Source organism: Anguilla rostrata, chromosome 2, assembly GCF_018555375.3.
Source record: "Anguilla rostrata isolate EN2019 chromosome 2, ASM1855537v3, whole genome shotgun sequence".
Classification (NCBI taxonomy): Eukaryota; Metazoa; Chordata; class Actinopteri; order Anguilliformes; family Anguillidae; genus Anguilla; species Anguilla rostrata.
In genome coordinates this window covers 21,702,434-21,724,080 of record NC_057934.1, presented here as the reverse complement: position 1 = coordinate 21,724,080, position 21,647 = coordinate 21,702,434, and the positions used below count along the sequence as shown (strand labels likewise).

Here is a 21,647-nt window from a genome sequence, read left to right as displayed (position 1 = left end):
GTAAATAAGGTGATATCCATTTTTAAATAGGCGCATCGATCGCGGCCATTTGCCTGCGCGCTGTATTGATTGCGGGGCATCGCTGGGGATTCCCCCGAACGCGCGCGAAGGCCACGGGCTCTTTTAACCCCCCCCCCCGCACCTCAAATTTACACACCATTACCGCCGGCTGGCGTCCTCCGAGCCGAGAACCGGCGGCTCTTCGGAAACGGGCGTGGATCCGCTCGCTCCCCGCACCACCCTGCGCTCCGGCCTCTCAGTCAGCAGACCACGATGCCACCAGCGGCCACGGACTCCTACGCACACGCGCATTTCACAATCTCCCCGTTCCGTTTTCATATCGACTGCTACCTCAGCTGAACCGTCACTAAATGCAAATTCGCGTTTGATCCTTGCCAAACGCGGTTTGGCGAAGACCGCAATCGCTGAAACTAACTTTGACAAACTCGCGAGTCAAAGTTACGGGCGAATATGGGTTTGGCACAGTCCAGCCGAAGGGCATAGGCGCCGAGACCTTCCGCTGCCGGGTTGCTAAGGAAACGGAGTTGGTGCGCGCGCCTCCTGATGGAGCGTTCCGTTCGGGGCCGCGGTGGGGAGCTCCGGGAGCGGTCGCAGCGAACGCGCTGGCGCGCGCCGGCCTCGGCGCGGATTTACACGCGGAGCGTTCGCGCCGCGCGCTCCGGCTCCGGGGCGAGAGAAGTGGGGCGAGGGGTCGAGACCCGGACGGGCGGTCCCGTGTCTCGGCGTGCGGGCGGCGGCGGTGGGCTCAGAACCCTGGCCTTGGCCCCACGAGCGCGCGGGTTAAATTTTAATGCCGGAGAAGGGATCGCGCAGAGGGAATCAAAGCAGAGGGCACGGAACTGCGCGCGCTGTGTTCTGAGGGGGCCGGCCCTGTTTCAGTCCCACCTTCTGCACCTCGACCTAAGGAAAGCCCCTCGAACGCGCCGGTAAGCTGCCGGGTGAGCCCACGCCAGGCTGAGCGAGAGCCGAGCGGAGAGAGCGCCACGACGGGACGGAGCCAGTCCCCAGAATGACCGCACTGTGACCGCGCGTGTGCGCACGTCAATATGCCCGTGCGCGTAAGTGAACGTGTGCCGCCATTATACGTGTGTGTGTATACGTACCATTATACATGCGCATGTGTGTACTGTATGTGAGTGTGTACCCTTATATATGTAACTCATGGATGGTGGCACTTGTCAAATGCCTAAATAGGAAATTGTGGACACATGGCCAAAATAACAGCAATGTGAGGTTTTAACCAGTTTAAACCAAATTCCGGTTCAAAAATATTAATGAGTCCAGATACACAAATGAAACATTACCAAATGAAAAAGGAAATAATGAATTCTGACCACGCCGTGCGGAGAAGGGCTTTTTAGCGATACACACAGAGGAACTGTTCCATCTGCTGTAGAAATCTGCTTTCTGTGCCTCCCTCACAGACACCGACACTACTGAGCAACGCACAATAATGCGACACAGAAAACCGTCCATCTCTGCCAGTCGCCTGAAATTAGATAGATCTCAAACGGTGGAGTGGGGTTCGTCCACACGAGAGACCTGGAAACCAGACTCGACAGTAAGTGAAATGAAGAAATAACTCCACAGCTAATAATGGGACAGCGATGGAAAGTTATGGGGCACAGCATGCCTCTAAACATACAGTATGGATTTGATTCACAGAACCAGGACCTACGTTGGAGTGCGGTGGTGTGGGGGTGGGGGTGGGGGGGGTGGGTGAAAGAGCAAGCGGGTCACAGAGAAGGGTATTACTTATCAGAAACAAATACCTACCATGAAAATATTCCAAATTCAAAGACTGCTTGTGTCAGAACAGAAAAACAACAGATTGGGACTAAGTAAGGTTATTGGGAAAAGAGACTGTGTAATGAGAAGGGAGAAGACAACAACAGTCCCTCCATCTAAAAATTAAGCTAAACAAATCAGACAGTTGAAAGGTACAGAGCAAATTGACAGAGTTATGAAAGCAAAGTTAGCAGGTATTTACCCTGGTGCAGGATTGCAGAAAATGCATTTTTTTACAGATTTGAATAAGTTACTTTTGAAATATATTTCAATAGTTATGTAGATATATTTGACATATTAGAGAAAGAAACTGCATTTAAAATCTCAGAACATCTCCTCATAAACAAAAAAGAGAGGGGAAAGTAATTTAAAATCTTCATATATATGGAATTCTGTACATGTACAGAATTGTTAAAGTCTGACTAAATGTGTTCATTGAAAAAGAAAAAAGAAAAAGGACAACAAAGGGTTTTTCTTTGGAAAAAAATCTACATAATTTACCTATATTTGGTTGGCGCTTCCTTGGTAAGGCCAAGACTTTGCACAGGTTTATTTTTAAAAAATGAACTCAGACTAGGAAAAGATTTCCGTTGAAGACCCATAAAAGTCCAATACACTACATTAAAGGTCTAAAATTACGAGGAAACCGAGCTGAGATGCCCGGGTTTCAGATATATCACACAAAGAAATGTGAACAGGGTTCAAATCCATTTCATGCCACAGGACACATGTTACATACAAGCATGTAAATGGTTATGGGTGTTTTGTCCAAGTTTTTCATGTTGCAGGCTCCAATTCACAAAGAGAACTCTGTTTAAGAGTGAGTGAGAGTTTAAGGAAAGTAACAGGGAAGAAAAAAAAGGCAGACATTTTATAGAGAAGAAAATAGAGGTGGATTTCATTTTGTTCACCATCATCACCATGGGCCCAGAGGTACTACAGGGAATATACCTGCATGGTTTGCACCATGAACTCAGCTGCTCAAGGCCGAACAAGGCACGACACTTCTTTGGGGTATTTGCATCTGTTAGCCAAGAGGTAAACACAGAAATACAACAGGGAGGAAAAAAAAAAAAAAACACACAAGAAGTGGACATGGTCATTGGGGCACACACTGCAGGGAGGCGGAGCTTTGGTTTCAGCTGGTGCAAATGGCAGCTCCCTCTGACTTACCGAGCTTTCAGCCCCACCCTCCGCTATCAACCGATCAATGTGCACTGACCCACCCCGCCCCCAAAAACGCATACACGTACAGCTCTCCCTCAACGCTTGAGCCTTAACGAAGGCGTTATGGGTTGCTCTCTGCAAATGTGTGTGCCGTGAGATGTTATGACCTACACGGTGTACTATGAACCTTACTAGCCCGTGCTCCGTAAACCACTGAGGCATTACGAGCAGCTCTCTGCACGTCTGGACCATCAGATGTTATTACATGTTCCTGACAGCATTCTGCTATAAGGCGTTATAACCTGTTCTCTGCTATGAGACACGATGACCTGTGTTTTGCAAACATCTCTACTATGAGATGTTATGACCTATCTGTAATCATCTCTATTATATGACCGTATCTTCAGGCTTTAAAACCTATTCTCAGCAAGTCTCCTCTGTGAGGCCTTTTGATCTATTCTTTGTAAACATGCCACTATGAGAAGATAAATCCACTTTCTCTGTAAACACCCACTATCAGATGTTACAATTTGCAGATGCATGACCCAGAGATGGTTCGTGTGGAGGGAGGGCTGTATGTGGACGAGATCTATAATCCTGCTGCTCGGATTTTGGCCTAGGGACGGGAAACAAACACACACATACACACACACACACACACACACACACACATTCACGCACGCCTGTTTGAAATCACCCAAAAGGAGAGGCAGAGAAAAACGAGAAGGCTTCGGAGGGCGGGAGCGATAGCCAGAAAAGGGGAGAGGGGCGCCAATTTGTAAACCAGCTGCAACCTGCCCCGGCCAGTGTGCGAGCACCATCATACACACCTGCATGGACCGCACCAGTTATTCTGCTGATCAAGGCCAAAGCGCGCTCTGCATTTCTTAGGAGCGCTCAGATCTGATCAAATCAGAGAGAGAGAGAGAGAGAGAGAGACAGACAGAGAGAGAGAGGGAGAGAGAGGGAGAAAGAGACAGCAAGGGAGAAACAGAGAGAGCAAGAGAGAAAGAGAGAGAGAGCAAGGGAGTGAGAGAGAAAGAGCAAGAAAGAGAGAGAGAGAGAGCAAGGGAGTGAGAGAGAAAGAGCAAGAAAGAGAGAGAGAGAGAGAAGCCAGCAGCAGGAGGGAAGGGAGGAAACAGAACAAAAGTGAAATAAAGGAAAAACGGAAACAAATGAATCTGCTTAGTTCCATATTATGTAAATTATGCATTTTTCCCCCTTTTTATTCCCAAGTGGGAGCACTTAAACAGCAAAAGGTAGAAATGAGTTCTGCAGTGTCCCTTTTACTGTGAAGATCGATAGAGGATGCAGTTAGTGTACTCCACAAGCAAGATCAGATGTCGAGCAAAAACAAATCAAAACTTTCATTTTTAAAAATTTCTAGCTTAACTTTTCTCCGAGTGACGGAGAATCCATCTCAAACGATGCCTGTTCAAATTATCTTCATACCCTTATAGTATATATAGTATATATTTATTTATTTTTTTTAACTCAACCGTTAAGGAAAAAAAATCAGAACATAACATAATGGGGAAGTGGCAGATTTGATTTCTGGTCTGCTATGTATGATTTGAACTGGAAAGAGGAAGTGTAGTAGCGACAGTGAGGAGGGCAGCCCGCAGAGTGAAGTGAGTTTGGAGGGGCGAGTCGAGACCCAGGCGGGGAAGCGTGTGGATGTGCACCCAGACAAATGCAGTAGCAAGTCTCGTTCCGCCGAGCATTTGAGCAGAGAGAGCGTGTGTGGTTAGCTACGTGTTCATGCTAGTGTAAAAAAGAGGACAGGTAAGGCTACTGAAGCAGACAGATTAAGGAGGTTTACTCTGACTGAATATATCACTTAATCCTCAATATCTGCGTATTCCTTTCAGTCAATTATTCGCTTATGTTAACATACTGCGTGTACAATTTGCCAAAACGGGGAATGCTGTTAAGTTACGTATGACTTTACAGAGAAACACTGTTGTTAATTTAATTAATTAATTAATCAATCCATTATTAAAAAGCATACTTGTGGTGGAAGTAGCATAAATGAACAGTGAGCTTTTAAATCTTAGAAAAATTATAAACAAATCAAAAAAAACAACCATCGTGTCGAAAAATTACATTTTCGTTTTAAGTAATTGAATATATACACGGTACAAACATACATAAATATACATAATTAACCAAAGGAGAGAGAGAAATGAAATAAACAAGTTAGTAATTTAAGACTCAAAATGACATTAAGCACCTGTAATCGGAGGGAGGGAAAGGCAAGGATTTGGAAAATATTCTCTGTGGTCTGTAAAAAAAAAAGAACAGACACAAAGCCTTAAAAACGGGTTCTGCAGCCAAATGGACTGCAATTACATTTACTCTACACTTCAAAATTTTTCAACGCACAAAAAAGAAAAATGATGATGATGATGATAATAATAATAATAATAATAATAATAATAATAATAATAATGATAATAATAATAATAATAAAGGAATAAATTATAGAATTAGCAAACCTCCTTAATTTAAAGACGAGGGTGATTTTTGACCCAAAAAGCATGCATCAAAGCAAACAGGCACAGCCCCAGCTAATACACTCAACACAGGGGAGGGGGGCGGGGAAGGAGGCGGGGTTCGGAGGGGGAGAGGGGGGGCAAGTCAGGACCAAGGCACAGGCAAGTAAAACACACAACAGTAGCATGTTAACAGCTTCCAGGACAATAAACTTTACGACATCTTTCAAAACATACACACATCACGACATCAAAATAACAGGATGCTTGGGTCAATGGTGAAAGGGGTGGGGGGGGGTTTGTGGTGGAAGCAGTTGCAGCGGAGGAGGGGTTGGGGGTGTTTGGACATGCATGGTGACTGTTGTTAGCATTTAACAAGGGGTAGTAACAAGCAGTCTAACATTTTAAACGTTGCATTAGATAGCATAGTCGCATACAGGAACAAAAGATGCCAGGCAGTAAATAAATAAATGGATAAAAATGAGAGGAAAAGGCTTGACTTTTATCTGGGAGATGCCATGGCTTGACACATGATGCTCTCCTCCAATACGAGAGATAATTGCTGTGGACTCACCACTGCCCTCTCCTGGCTGCTTGTCCCTTTTCCGCTTCTTCTTCTTGCCCTGTTGGTTACCCGCCAAAAACAGAGAAATAGACAGGCACCTTAGTTATTATATTGCAGAAGACAAAGACACCGGAACTGAAAGGAAAAGAAGGAGCCGCATGTTTTCTTTCCGTCTCTCTGCGTCGAGGCCCAGGCGTTTTACACAGCCACCCCCAAAACCATAACGAGGCTTCGTTCGCCCTACACTTCGCCCTGTCCTTTTGAAGGCCAGACTGGCCAAGGTACAATTCTCCAATTCATGGATAGGTAATTGCCTAAAATGTAAACTTTATCAGAATGGGTAGAAAAGGTTTAGGGGCTAGAATTATTTTAAAGTGCTCCAGCAGCGTTTGAAAAGTCAATAAGGGGGTCGACTTCACACTAAAAATGTATTTTTTGTTTCATCATCACTTTACTGATAAGCAGACCAAAAAGCATAACTATATGTAATCATATAGACTGTACAACAAAAAAATGTTTAATGGCTTTTACATTTTACAAGCAAAGGTGAGAGCAATTTTGAGAGCAATGTCCACCGAGTAAGGATTTCACATCACTGAATGCATACAATTTGACATGTCATAGTTAAAATGACCTCTGAGGACTACAGACCTGTAGGTCAGTAGTTCTCATCCTCACATGATCAACTGACTTAAATACTGGTACAGGGAAACTAGGGTCTGAAAACCACATTCTGTCCCAAAAACACCCAGTAGAAACATTTCCCCGGAGGAAGACAAAGTGCGATTCACAGGCTGGTATCTTAACATGAAAGACAGGTGACAAAACACCTCTGTTTGGAAAGTACTTCACCTGAATTTCAGCAGTTAAAATCCAGCCATACAAATGGATTGTAAAAAGAATGTAAATGTGTAAACGTAACGTTCATCTTTCCCGAGTACAGAGACTTTATCACTGGAGCAGACATTTAGGCCTTGCCTCCTCCGCCTGGACACAGGTGTATAGTCCCCGCACCCTTTCAGCAAGGTAAAAATGCTTAGTCCCCACCCCCCTCCACCTGGACACAAATGTTTAGGCCCTGCCCTCTTTCATCAGGGTACAGATGTTTAGGCACTGCGCCCTTCCACCAGGGTGCAGTGGTTTAGGCCACGTCCTCTTTAACAAGGGAACAGATGATAATGTAAAGAAGGGAAACAGCGTTAAAAACTTATACAACTTGAAAACTTAAAAACTTACATAGTTGTCTCGCGCCGACCAGCCGGGGTACAGCTGCATGTGCAGTTGTCGCTCTTTTCTGGCCAGCTCGTAGTATTTCGCCTGTTCTTCCCTGGATAGTGCGTGCCACTGAGGAGAGAGGGAGAAAGGGAGGGAGGGAGGGACAGAGGGAGAGAGGATTCAAATGATAAGCACAGAATCAAGGGTGAGACACTATAATTAAAACTAACGAAAAATGAGACAAAAGTTACACGAGTCTCTACCTCAGACTGATTTCAAAAACACATTGTGCTGTCACCAGATGCTTCTTTAACCCGCCGCAGACTGCAGCGTAGCTCATAGTGCGGAGTCAGAGGAGGACCTTTCATTTGCGGTTTTCACTGCAATCTATGGGCACCCAACGGACCAGCAGGGGTCACTAGACAGCGATGACCGCAGAAACTTATCCCACTGAACCCTCCCATTCCCTGGGCGATGCAATCCCCAATTGCACGTCGCCCTATGGAGCTACCGGCCACAGCCGGGACTGGATTCGTTCTGGATTCGATCGGAGGCCCTGAGGTCATACATCATCTTTTAGAAAGCAAACCTTATTTATGCTGTACTATTTGTAACTATCAAGTGTCATATTTTATAATCCTGTATCGTTTGTAAATGCTGACCATACACCTGAACATTTGAAAACCAAGTTCAAACGCACTGACTGCCTGGAGTTGTTAGTGACCACAGTTTAAAACATACGCACATGCACAGGAGCTCTACTCTGTGCCCATCTGTGTATCCGTCATCTGTTACAAATGCCCTGAGTGTGAAAAGTATTACCTCCCCTCAGGAGAGAACAAAGGTAAATAATAAAGATAAAACCCCAAAATGTACAACTGCATGCTGCAATTCAGCTTCCATCTCTGTTCAGAACAGGCCTTGGAGCAGTAACTAACAATTTATCCACTGTCTACACGACCAAATAGATATTGGACAGAATTCACATATTGTATCATGAATTCTTTAACATTTTTAAGGCGACAAAACCAAAATGTTTAGAAGATTAAATGGCAAAACCTCTAGTTACATACTTTTTTCATAATATATAATATAAATATAAATATTGTGAAATTAGACGCAAAAACTACATATCACTCATGGTTACTGGGTGGATGAAGAACAATTCCATGTAGAGCCACCAGAGCATCAGCTGAGTTAAACCCACACATTCCCGCCCAATCAGTGCTGACTGCGGCGTTAGCCCCGCCCGCTTACCCGCCGCCCCAGAATCTGGTTGATGGCCGCGCTCTCCTTCAGCGTACACTCGGCCACCACCTTGGCCCTCATCTCCTTCATGTAGAGCATGAAGGCGTTCAGCGGCTTCTTTATGTGCGGCTGCTTCTTCTTCTCGTCCTCCTTTTTCGAGTCCTGGTGTTTCCTGGGGAGGGAGGAAGAGAGCGAGGGCGGGAGGGTTATTCAACGTCCATTATTTGTCTCATAAATGCCATCATCTAAGCATTTGCTTCTTTAACAGTGCGGGTTGTCTTATCAGGTAGATGCAGCATATTTCAAACTGAGACGCAATTCAGCTTCCACTTTGGTGAAAGTAGGCGAGTCAATTACCAGCCCCTTAGAAAGATACAGTGGTCAACGCAACCCGAAAAGCACTTGCAAAATGTGCGTGCCCGTGTATGTTTGTATTTCCCAATGTGCAATTCGGAAGAGAGCGAGGATGTGAGGGCTATTCAAAGTCGATTATTTTCTCATAAATGCCATCATGTAAGCATTTGCATCTTTGACACTGCAGGTCATCTTGTAACATAAATGCAGCATACCTCAAACAGAGACAGTTCAACGTTTACTTCAGTGAAAGTTGGCAAGACGACTATCTGCTCCTTATATATACAGTGATCAACGCTGTCCGAAAAGTACTTGCTACGTGTGTGTGTGTGTGTGTGTGTGTGTGTGTGTGTGTGTGAGTATTTAAAAATAAATAAAAACTGAGAAAACCTTCCTGTGAATCAGAAGGCAGAAAGACCTATGGGCAAACTGACCTTAACCTCGGACCTCAGTATAAACAAAGACACTTTCTCCGTGAGAGAGGCACGACACACAATAGCGAAGGACACATCACCACAACATCATTGACTGGCTTCAGAAAATTAGAAGACTGATATGGTGGTGCTGGAAGTGTTGTTTGTACACAGAGAAAGGACAAGGAGGCATGGGTCATGGGTTCAGACTGCATGTGTACAAAGCCATTGTGCCCCTGGGTAATCTAGGAACAGATATTTCTAAGCGACGGGCAGCAGAGAGAGAGATGTGGTGGTGTTTTCCCTCGCTGGAGAACAAGCTAACAGTGAACTGGGGGCGACAAAGAGGACAGAAAGAGAGAGAGGGGGAGAGAGAGACTCACGAGCTGTTGAGGGAGCCGATGTCGCTGTGGGAGGACTCCTGCTTGACGTTGGGGGTGACGATGGCTGGGTGGGGGATGCCCGTGGTGTGCAAACTGTGATGGGGGGGCACCATGTGGGGGGGGAACCTGGAGGCGAGAAAACTGTGTAAATCGTCAGAATGGACACAGGTGAAATGGGAGATGAACACACATGCACACACACACACTCTCCAATACAATAGCAGTTATAAAGATATGCACCTTAACAAACATTCACTAAAAGGAACATACAGTACATCTGCAACTGAACACAGACACGCACATGCATACACACACACACACACACCCACATGCATACGCACACACACATACACACGCACTAAAGCAGCAACAAACATGCACACTAAAGCCCCTGTCACACATCGCATCTAAACCCATGAACGTTCTGGCAGATTTTTGTGTCGCTGTCATGTGAGAACAGGAAACAGAGTCAGTATTTCCCGCAAGAAAGTCGTCCAATTTGCCAGGTCAGGACCAATTAAGATTTATGGAAATCTTTCACCGTGGCTATAGTGTGAACAAAAGCAGCAACATTTTCTGATAAAGCATGCAAAAGATAACATTCTCATGCAAGACCTTTTGATTCAGAACAAGACCAGGTCAAAACCTAGTATATGGCTGGACCAGCGACCAATGGTGTAGCTTCATAATTTAGCCGACCAATGGTGTGACTTCATCACTCAGTGACCCAGTCACAGACATTCGCGTTTGTAGGGCTGGCCCCGCTGTTGCGGTCCAGCCAAAAAATATTTCTTTAATATTTTGCCGAATCTTCCCAACACAAACTTGAATAAATATGCCTTGTGTGATTTTGTGAGAAAACTGTGAACATTTTAGGAATGAAATAAACAGTGTTGCTTTGCCAATTGTAAAACGACCATTACCACTATCATCAAAGTTTCCATAATAGCCTCACTATGTGATTGGGTGCTATGTTGTACTTCTCGCTGGTAAACATCTATGTCATGCTCTTTCAGTTTTAAGTTTCTTTTTATCCCATGTCGCAAGATCTAGCTACCATTTAACTGGGCTAACAACATTATTTTTGCTGCATTTTACCAAAACATCTCAAGATTTTTAGCTGATAGACCATGCTTCCATTCCATTAACGTTAGTTCGTTGGGATCATATAACTGGGCAATACTGGCTAAAGATGTTACCGTTATCTTAAAACTATCACTGTTCAACTGTCTTGTGTTTGTAGGGTTTATATCTTTGCCTAAAGTATTATTCAGCAAAATATCTGGCTGATGTAAAGACGAACTAACGTAATGCTAACATTTGTTCTGCATTGCTTAGGTGGGTAGACATCCTGCCTTGCCTAATCTATCTGGAGCAGTCTTGTCACGTGTCACATGTGACACAACATGGAATTTTTTTACTCTGGACACCAATGCCTGAACGAGGAAACCCGCCACCCAACCCTGATAACGGACCCTGGCAGTGCTGTGGGTTCCATGTGTGAAAGGGGCATAAGGAACACACACCAACAGGCAACACTGGCAAACATGCTAAAACACGCACGTACGCACGTACACACACACGCTTATCCATGCTCACCGACACTCACACACACTCACTGACACATACTCAAAACTCAATGAGTGACACGATTAGATAAGACAGCTGAGAGGTAATGGGTTGGACTGGTGCTGAATCCTTCACCCCTGAACCCCAGCTAGTAAGGCTAACACAATGTACACTGACATCACACAATCAACAGCAGCAACAAATGTCAATTTCACAATGTGAGAATAAAATACACATTCCTAAACCCCTCTTTACAGATCATCACATACATTTCTTCCCAGTGTGGAAGCTCTGTAACAAGTCACATGCTGGTGTGAGAACTTAACACCATGATAACCTTGACATATTACAATACCTATCATGGTATCATGACATTAACATGTTCTAACAAATGTCTTTTTTGCCAATAAAAATAATTTGTTTACATATTCTGATGGAAATTTAAACAGTTTCAAATCTGGGAATTTTTAAACTGTGAAAACTGGGAACTAGACCACGAGGAGCGGTGGTATGAATAAACTGGTCGAAGTCACAAGCATAGGTATGGACATGGGTGTAAGTATAGGTTTAGACATGGGTATAGTTTTGGATGTAGATATAGGTACAGCTGTTGGTGCAGTTAGGGGTGTAGTTGTGCAAGGTGGAGGGCTGTTTGGGTTGTAGACGATGGTGTAAATATATGGTATACGGATCTGGGTGTGGGTAAGTGGATAAGTGTCCGTGAAGGCTACAATGTAAATGTGTGCGGTTACTATACGTGTGCATGTAGGCGTTTGTTTTCATAGCAGATTCAGATGCAAAGTCACCCTATACTGAGTTGGAGAGAGAGGGCACTCTGTGGGCAGCTTTATGCGCTGTCTGAGTCTCTTATTGTGAATTCTTGTTTCAGAACTTTTTCCACACCGTGATTCCCAGTCCAAGCTGAGAATTGTTTCCCTAATCTTCAGATCTTTTCCTGTCTGTATCGGCGCTGCTATTATAATTATCCCCGTTATATTATTATTAGCATCGCCTTGCTTTTCGTTAGCATATCGTTAGCATCCTGTGTCCTGTCTTAATACAGCCATTAGCGCCATCTCCCTTTTGGATCGCTGTTTGTGTGTGTGTATGCATGTGTGTGAGTGTGTGTGTTTGTGTGTGTGCGGAAACGAGTATGTGCATCAGAGACCGCGCGAGTGCGAATGCGTATAGGCGCGTGCGAGCGCGAATGTGTCAGCCACGTATGACTGTACACAAATCAGCACGGAAGATTGGCTGATGATAAAAAAAAAAAGGGGGGGAAAAAAAAGGCAGCTCATTACCAGGCCAGTGTCTGGCTGCATGGCTCCGAGCCAGAATATAACGATGAGCCTAAACTTGCGAGGAACAACTATTTTGTGTTGGAGGCTGTCTCTGGGGGATCCCGCTTCCCTCTCCGCGCCCCGCCCGCACCCCTCGCCTCCTCTCTTCATCACTGTCATGTTCCCGCGCGACGCCACCCCGCCCGAGCGCGGGCTGCGGGGACGAGCGGCCTCTTCCTCCCCAGACGCGGGCCCCTTTGAGCTGCCTCGCATCCGCCATCATTATCTCCTCTCTCCCCCTGCACTTGTTACGTTCCGTCTTTTCCCCAATCCAATTTTTTTTCCTTCTTCTTTCTCTTTCTCTCTCTCTCGCTCTCTCTCTCTCTCCGTCTCTCTTCCTCTCTTCCCCCCCGCGCCCCCCCCTCCGCCCCCCTCCCCTCGGTGCGGCCCAGGTTATGGTTTAAACATGACGCTCCTCTCTTTGAAGCCGGCCGGGGCGCGGAATGGGCCCTCATCAGCAAGCCCGGCGCCTCGGACCAATTTAGCCGGGGCGGAAGGGGCCCCGCGGCTCCCTCGCCTCCGTCTGAAGGGGGCGACCGCGCCTGTCCGCGCCGCTCCGGCCCGGCGTCGGCTGGGAGCCGTTTAATTGCCAACCTGAGGCGGCGGCGCGGCTGTTTAATGGATAATGACCCGTCCGCTCCTTCCCGGAAGCCCCCGGTCCCGGCTCGGCCACCTGGCGGCCATCAAAGGCCGAGCGCCTCTCCTCTGGCCGACGCGCCGACGGTCCGTTTAAAAAACGATCCGTTTAATTTGCCCTACCTTTCCCCGAATGATCCCGGTGTGTCTCCTTTTCTATTATAAGAACGGGATACGGGATCCTTATAAGGAGGTCTGCTGAGCGAGTGGCCTGCGATATGTAGCGGCGGCTATCTGAATGCTAACGTGTTCGGAAACGCGCCGAAAGGCGCTCGTCTACGGTCCCCGCTGCGTTCGTGCGGTAACACAAGGCGCAGGTCTACGGTCCCCGCTGCGTTCGTGGGGTAACGCAAGGCGCAGGTCTACGGTCCCCGCTGCGTTCGTGCGGTAACACAAGGCGCAGGTCTACGGTCCCCGCTGCGTTCGTGCGGTAACACAAGGCGCAGGTCTACGGTCCCCGCTGCGTTCGTGCGGTAACACAAGGCGCAGGTCCGGAATAAAAGACGGGGGGGGGGCTCATCTCTCGACCTCGCCGTCCGCGTCTCAGTCCAATTCCGGACGTTAAACCCGCGGAAGCCCCCCTCCCCCTCGTGCCGTATTCGGGAAATTTTCTCTCCCTTTCTCTAAACGCGCACTTCTGCGGATCAGGGAGTCCGCCCCCCTTTCCGTTTTAACACAAACATGCAAAACTGCGCTCTCGCCAGACGCGTGGACCTTTACCTATTAATCTGCGCTAATTCAATTAGGGATTATCAAAATGCATTAGCCGTCCTCAGCCCGTCGCTAGCTCCCAGACCCTCCACCAATTCAATTAGCTGCACTGGAAATAAGATGATCACAATATAAACCCCTCATTAAGGCCAATTAGTCGTCACTTAAACACAGGTCCGCTGGCTGCCCAGTAAACACTGCGCCAGATACCCCAGATTCGGCTGAAATTACCCAGGGCGCAACCGACAGCAGAGGCGTACAAGTATGTGTACGTGTGTGTACGCGTGCGCGCGTGTATGTGTGTGTATATTTTTGTGTGTGTGTGTGTGTGTGTGTATTGTGCATGTGTGTGAGTGCGTGTGTGTGTGTGTGCGCGCACATACGCGCGTTTGCGAACACCATGCATCTCACATGACAACCCGTAGAACTGCGGGCGATGAGGAGCGGCAGTGTTATTTTAAAAATGTTGACCATCCCCCCGCAAGAACAAACAGACCTCCCTTTCAGGAACTTGTGGATGTTTCTCAGTGTCAGAGGAGTAGTCGGGGGGGGGATCCGGCCCCACAGAGCCGGTTTCTACATTTACGGCGCAATTACATGCCAGCGTTCCGCTGTCTGGAGGCTAGCCTGACACATATTTCACCCTCCTCTCATGACTATAAACCATGTGTGTTTTCTGACATTCAAAAATGGTAATACCATCATTACTGGAATGGGCCCTGTGCTTTGGGCTCACAGGGGCTGTGCGTGGGGGTGGGGGGGGCACGAGAGTTGACAACCATATGTTTTTTTTTCTTCTCCTCGGCCTCTGTTATTTCTTTTTAAAGACGCTAAGACGAACCTCGGGGTGTTTGTCGTCTGCAGTTAACCCGTAGCCGCGTGTGCGCGGCGGGCCCCGGCCGATTCCCCGAGGAGAATCGGCGAAAAAGAAAAACACTGAACACAAACACGGGCCCGGACCCCGCCCTCCCCGCGGCCCCGGCCCTCCGAACGCGCCCCGCGCGCCTCTTAACTGGCTGCGCCGGGCTCCGCGCTCCAGATGCCTTCCCCCCCCCTCGCATCATCCGGCGGGGGTAAACGTGCATCAGGGGCCTCATTACGGAAACGCTCGTAATAATTAATATTTTAATATCTGCGCGGGGCCACTGTGGGGATTGCCTTTATTAATAGGAAGGCAAAGAGAGAGCTCTTCCTTCGGGGGCAAGTTCTGGTGGATCGGAGCAGATGGAGTAACATCGCTTCTGGGCCCCCCGGTGTTTCAAAAGGGTGTGAACAACCCCCACCCCCTCATCCCCACGCACACACACTACCACCACCACCATCACTCCTGCATATACCCCATTTCCCTTCCCAGAAAGCAACTCACCTTGACATGGACGCGTTGACGGTAAGTGCAGTGGGGTAGGGGTGTCTAAATCCGCCCGTTGTGATTGGATACACTGGCTGACCTTGCCTGGAAAGAAGAAAGAAAAGGTAAAAGCGCTCCCCATGCGGCCGGCTTTATTCTCATTTGATCAGAACAAAAAATCTTGGGGATTGCAGAGCGGGGATCAAAGAGAGCAAACTCCGAACAATTTGAATGCCACAAATCTGATAGGAATGGCTAATTAAATTTTATAACCCTTGCTTATGTCAATGGAAACCCTTTTCCCCGAGCTGGGGCTAGGTGTTTTGTTGTGATAATTAAAGACGAAGCTCGGAACGCTTTAATGGAGCCATCACGCTAATTGAGCTCTACACATCCAAAGGAAAACAATAATGAATGTAAATTTATACCAAAATAAAGCGCAGCGAATCAAAGAGCGGCAGACCGGCTCCGGGCCTCTCCCGGTATTTAGATCGCGGTGAGAAAACATTAAATTAACAGAGCTTAATTTGTAGCCTTTTGTCATATTAACAAGTGTTGACATGGGTTACCAGGGGAAGGGTCCCCGTGCGGAATTGTGGGTAAAATACTGGCAATCACAGTTCATTACTTTAATTGGACAATACAGCAACATGCAAAATAGCATTCTTGCCACAAAGAAGCAACTCAGGGGCTGAGAGGGGGAAAATAAGGCAGTGTGTGCATTTTATTTATTTATTTATTTGTTTTTGTACAGGCGGTGAAAGCACCGGTGCACCAGCGGAATGTATAAGGTGAGCAGGGAGTAACCGGCTGCAATGCTGCAGGCCTGTGTAACGTTAAAGGTTACTCTGGAGGGGGGTGCTAAGGAAATACTAGCAAAGCAATCTTTCAAGATGGCAGCAGATAAAACTGATATTTACTCATGGGCAACTGATGTAAAAAATTAATTAAAAAGCAAAAAGAGTGGATAATATGCCTCTAATATGCAACTACCCCCCCCCCCCCTCCCCATTCAAACCCAACTGACTAACAGAACAGCAACAGCATATTAAAATTACATAAACATTCAAAGCCATTGGCACAGGCATGTCTGTAGACAGCATAAGGTAGCTGCTGGTAAAATCTCATTAGGAACTGTTAGAGAAGGAAAAAAATGGCGTTTGCTTACTGTGGTACTAACCATCCTAGCGGATGGGGGATTTGGCCTACTGTGCCCGGAGACAAGGGGTAATATGGTGATATATCAGGGGGGTGTGGAGGTCTTGGAATTCCTGTGAAAAGAAAGAGATAAAGAAGGAAGAGAGCAAAAGAGGGAGCGGGTGAAAGAAGAAGAGAGAGAGAGAGAACAAGTGTTCAAACGTTTATCCCCTCAGTCTGACGACCCTATTCCCCCCATGAAGGCTACGGCGGCGCTAAATTCATCTGTTGTGAGTTCCACAATTGAACAAAGTCAAACATCACAGAGAACCAGCGCGCGCCTGTATGGCGCTAAACCGCGCGTTTTGATCAAAGCCCTTTGAGGTGCAGGCGCCGTAATGAGAGGATGAAAACACTGCCCTGTCATCCACATCATCACGCCGACCGAATCAGAGAGCCAGCGTGCGCAATAATCAAAGATTTAAAGTGAAACGGCGCACGGGTGCGGCATGGCGCATTTTCTAAACCAGTTTCCAGACCTGGGCTTTAAAGCAGTCAAATAGCAAATGAACTACACACCTTTCAAAGGGTTTTGTCCATTATTACAGTAACATTTGGACATAAAAACTCACACAGAAAAACAACACACGATATTTCAGAGAGGTTTGTTGCCACAGACGCCCTTAAAGCACACGACGATCTATTGCCGCGGAGACCGCAGCTACATGACTTTGTGGAGTGTTCCAACTCGATTTAAAAAAAAGAAAAGAAAACGGGAGCGTGTACTCTGGAATTTACGGTAATCCAAACACAAAAGTGTAAGGAGCAGGGCCCGCACTGGGGGAGACAGCTGAAGCAGCGATTCGGCCCCCTGGCTCCCCGACAGCTGTCCGCTGTGGCCACCCGCTTCCTGTTCGCATTGCGCTCGTTCCTGCGTTTTCGTTTAGAAATTATTGCCGTCGCGTTATTCATTCACACTGCGGCTCTGCTGGGCCCACGTGTGAAAACAAGCGGCCCACTGTCTGGCCCCCTCTATGAATACTCCAGGACTATTTTTTCAACGCGTAATAACACTTAAGAAATCGTTTTCACACGTACAAATTCAATTTGAAATTCAAAAATACAAATGAGTCAAGTTCATCTGGAGAAGACTCATCGAATCGAACACACCAACAGAGAGATTACTAACCTTTTTTTAAAAAAATTAGCATTTTTTTCCCTGTGTGCTCATTTTCATTACAGAGCGGGGGGATATGCTATGTTCGCAAACATCCCTAAATGTTTGACATCTCAGAGTAAAATATGGCCTCGTAAAAATAAAAAGATGGATTTTCCAGCAGTGCGAAAGCATGTGCACGGACGCTGTGGAAGCACTTAGCATCCACCGCCTGGACAGCTCTTAAAACTGGCTGACGCACTTCAGTAGGCTGAGCCAAGAGCACGGTGTGACATTTATGTGCCTCAGTGCATACTTCCTTCTGCTCTCTTCCCCAGCTGCGGCTAGGACAGTAGGAAGACCGTAGGTGGGGAAAAACACTACATGCTGTCGTACAGCAGGCCTTGTACTATATGCTGTCCTACTGTATGCCCTGCACTGCTTGCTGTCATTTTGTAGGTCCTGAACTAAAGATGCACTAATGTAGGCCATGTACTACAAGTGGTACTACTGTAGGTCCTGAACTAAAGATGTACTAATGTAGGCCATGTACTACAAGTAGTACTACCACAGGCCCTGCACTACATGCCATACTACTGTAGGCCATGTACTACATGCTGTCATTTTGTAGGTCCTGAACTAAAGATGTACTAATGTAGGCCATGTACTACAAGTGGTACTATTGTAGGCCCTGCACTACATGCTGTACAACTGTATGCCCTGTACGACATGCTGTCATTTTGTAGGTCCTGAACTATGTAGGCCATGTACTACAAGTAGTACTACTGTAGGCCCTGTACTACTGTAGGCCATGTACTACATGCTTTACTACTGTAGGCCCTGTACTACATGTTGTACTACTATAGGCCCTGTACTACAAGTGGTACTACTGTAGGCCATGTACTACATGCTGTACTACTGTAGGCCATGTACTACATGCTGTGCTACTGTAGGCCATGTACTACATGCTGTCCTACTGTAGGCCCTGTACTACAAGTGGTACTACTGTAGGCCATGTACTACATGCTGTACTACTGTACGCCATGTACTACAAGTGGTACTACTGTAGGCCATGTACTACATGCTGTACTACTGTAGGCCCTGCACTACATGCTATCCTACTGTAGGCCCTGCACTACATGCTGTACTACTGTAGGCCATGTACTACATGCTGTACTACTGTAGGCCCTGCACTACATGCTGTACTACTGTAGGACCAGCACTACATGCTGTACTACTGTAGGCCCTGCACTACATGCTGTACTACTGTAGGCCATGTACTACATGTTGTACTACTATAGGCCATGTACTACATGCTGTGCTACTGTATGCCATGTACTACATGTTGTCCTACTGAAGGCCATGTACTATAAGTGGTACTACTGTAGGCCCTGTATTACATGCTGTCCTACTGCAGGCTCTGTACTACATGCTGTCCTAGTATAGGCCATGTACTACAAGCGGTACTACAGTACACCTTGTACTACAGTACTACCACATTAATACTACCGTACAGCCACACACTATTACTAATGTACCACTACGCACTACTGTACCACCAGATTACTACTGCGTACTCTCACACACTACCACTACTGTACCACAACACACTACTGTAGTACCACCAGAATACAACTGTGTACTCTCATACACATTACGACTACTGTACCACCATAATATACTCCTACTGTACCACCACACAGTTACTGCGTACTCTCACACACTACCACTACTGTACCACCACACTCCAATATTACTGTTCCACCAGTCTACTACCACTGTCCCACTACACACTCTCCTAACAAAAAGAAATGAAACATCCGAAAAACATCAGCTGTTATTAAAAAAAAAAGTTGTGAGTTAATTTGTCTTCGGTTGGCGCAGTCCAGACGATGTTCAGAAACTTGGGAGGAATGCTGCGGGAACGTCAAATCCAGCGCCTGTGCAAGCGCACGACAGCTTTAATATCACTGGAGGATTAATTAAGCGCTAAGCTCAATTAAGCAATGCCATTAAGCGCTGCATTTAACAGGATCCGGGCCATTACCGGCACCTGCGACACGGAAGCCGTAACTGAAGACAGCATCGGAGTCAGGCGAGGCGAGAACCAGAGCGCGCTCGCATCCCTCCAAGAGAGGTCACAGGGCAGCCACGGAGCGAGGCACGCAACACAACAGGTTTACACCGCCATCGTGGCAAGTCCTGGGCAATATCCACGGATAGGATCTCTCTCTCACACACGCACACACGCTTGCAACAAAACTTACATCGAGCGCAATGTGCGGTTCATTCCGGACCAGAGCCGACACTGCTTTGGGATTAAACCACACGCCCTGCTGGATCAAAATCTGGCCTTCTAATTCATTTTAAATTGCAGAGCTGCGGAGATAATCGTGTTGCCTGACTGACAGATTGCATCGACTGAAAGAGAGATCGAGTCACTGACTGAACTGTAGCCCCTGTTGATATCTTGCAATCATAACGGGGGGTTTGTTTTATTCGGATTCAAGTACAACTGAAACGGGAAAAGAGCTGCGCTGGTCTCCACTCCAGCCTATATGTTGAGCCAAAACGTCCTCGATCTCAAATAAAAACGAGCAAATTGTGCTCGGGAAGAGGCCGAGCGACAACCAGATAAACGAGAAGCGCCCTCACGGAAGAGAAGCCACAACGAGCCCGAGGTCATCGTTCACTGCTTCAGCCGAAAACGGACCGCGGCCGTGCGCCACCTCGCTGGCTTCCGTGACTGCTTCAGGAGTCACTACAGTGAGCTAAGGAGTCACTCCACTGAATTAAGGAGTCACTCCACTGAATTAAGGAGTCACTCCACTGAATTAAGGAGTCACTCCATTGAATTAAGGAGTCACTCCATTGAATTAAGGAGTCACTCCACTGAATTAAGGAGTCACTCCACTGAATTAAGGAGTCACTCCATTGAGTTAAGGAGTCACTCCACTGAATTAAGGAGTCACTCCACTGAATAAAGTCTTCCATTGATTAACAGTACTCCATTGAGCTAAGGAGTCTCCAGAGTTAGGAACCCCAGTGAGTCACAACATGATTAAGGTGCTCAAGGTGTGTGAGGTATGTGAGCTCAGCTGAACGGACTGTGTTGGCAAGGAGGTGCCACTCTTACCTGTTTTGGGGTCCACGTCGGTCTGTAGGTGGGGTGGGGGGTTCCCGGGAGTAAAATGCTCATTGCTGTAGGTGATCAGGGGGGTGAGGGGGTGCACATGATGGGGGTGCTGTACCACAGGGACTTTATTCGACTGAGAAAGAGAGAGAAAAAGAAAGGGGGGTGGGGATGGGGGAATCACGTTAATCTTGGACAGGAAAGAGAACCACACTCCAAAAAATAAATAAATAAATTCAGTTCACACTTGACCACAGGAAAGAGGAGGAAGACCACCATCAAAGTGCACTCTTGCTTGGTGTGTTATTAACCCTGAGGTAAAGGGCTACTTCATCCTCTGCTCTGGTAGGCGGTCATGACAAGAAACAGGCACATTAACAGAGCGGCAAACCAACGTGCCGGTCTGCCCCTCCAATCCACCCCCCCTTCTCCTCCCGCCCCCCGGTGTTTCTAGGGTCTCCGCTCCGACGCCCCTAAGCCTGGCAAGCCCCGTGCGATTTTGGGCAGGGATTTGGCACCGTGAAGGAAAAAGACTCATCTCCAACATTTTGCCAAATTGGTTTTAGTGATGTAATCTGCTCTTTGTGGCAAAAGCCCTTTTTCAATTACATTAAGATTACAGTATAACGGGGAGGGGGAAGTCCGAGGGGGGATCTGGCAGGGGGAGGAGGTGCTCGAGCGTAACATGGCATTAAACGGCTGCGGGGAGAAGCAAATTCCCAGTGCACCCGAAGGTAACCAGATTAGGCGGGGGTGCAGATTAGACAGGCCGGGAGAAGGTGATGGATGGATTAGGGTCCGCTCTCATTTCTGCCACTGTCTTAGAGGCCTTTCATCTCAGGAGTAGGGGGGAACACAGACCCAACACAGGCCCAACCGAGCCCCAACACAAGCCCAGCACAGGCCCAGGACACGCCCGACATGGGCTCAACCTGGCCCCAACACAAGCCCAACACAGGCCCAACACA

The 21,647-nt window shown here is 47.2% G+C and overlaps 1 protein-coding gene across 33 annotated transcripts in view; it reads right to left on the bottom strand.

Moving 5' to 3' along the window:
• tcf7l2 (transcription factor 7 like 2) overlaps window positions 1-21,647 on the bottom strand; it is a 108,869-nt gene that overhangs the window by 2,965 nt on the left and 84,257 nt on the right. For 3 of the 33 annotated variants that reach the window (XM_064321183.1, XM_064321175.1, XM_064321197.1), the window contains 9 exons: window positions 20,683-20,815; window positions 16,422-16,524; window positions 15,272-15,358; window positions 9,650-9,790; window positions 8,509-8,671; window positions 7,273-7,380; window positions 6,046-6,109; window positions 5,210-5,260; window positions 3,807-3,879 (listed from right to left, as the gene is read on the bottom strand). In XM_064321183.1, the coding sequence (XP_064177253.1) occupies window positions 3,807-3,879; window positions 5,210-5,260; window positions 6,046-6,109; window positions 7,273-7,380; window positions 8,509-8,671; window positions 9,650-9,790; window positions 15,272-15,358; window positions 16,422-16,524; window positions 20,683-20,815 (923 nt within the window). Of the gene's footprint in view, window positions 1-1,797; window positions 1,823-2,760; window positions 2,834-3,802; window positions 3,880-5,209; window positions 5,261-6,045; window positions 6,110-7,272; window positions 7,381-8,508; window positions 8,672-9,649; window positions 9,791-15,271; window positions 15,359-16,421; window positions 16,525-20,682; window positions 20,816-21,647 lie in introns of all 33 variants that reach the window. The other 30 variants (XM_064321187.1, XM_064321180.1, XM_064321205.1 and 27 more) reach the window with 24 other exon arrangements.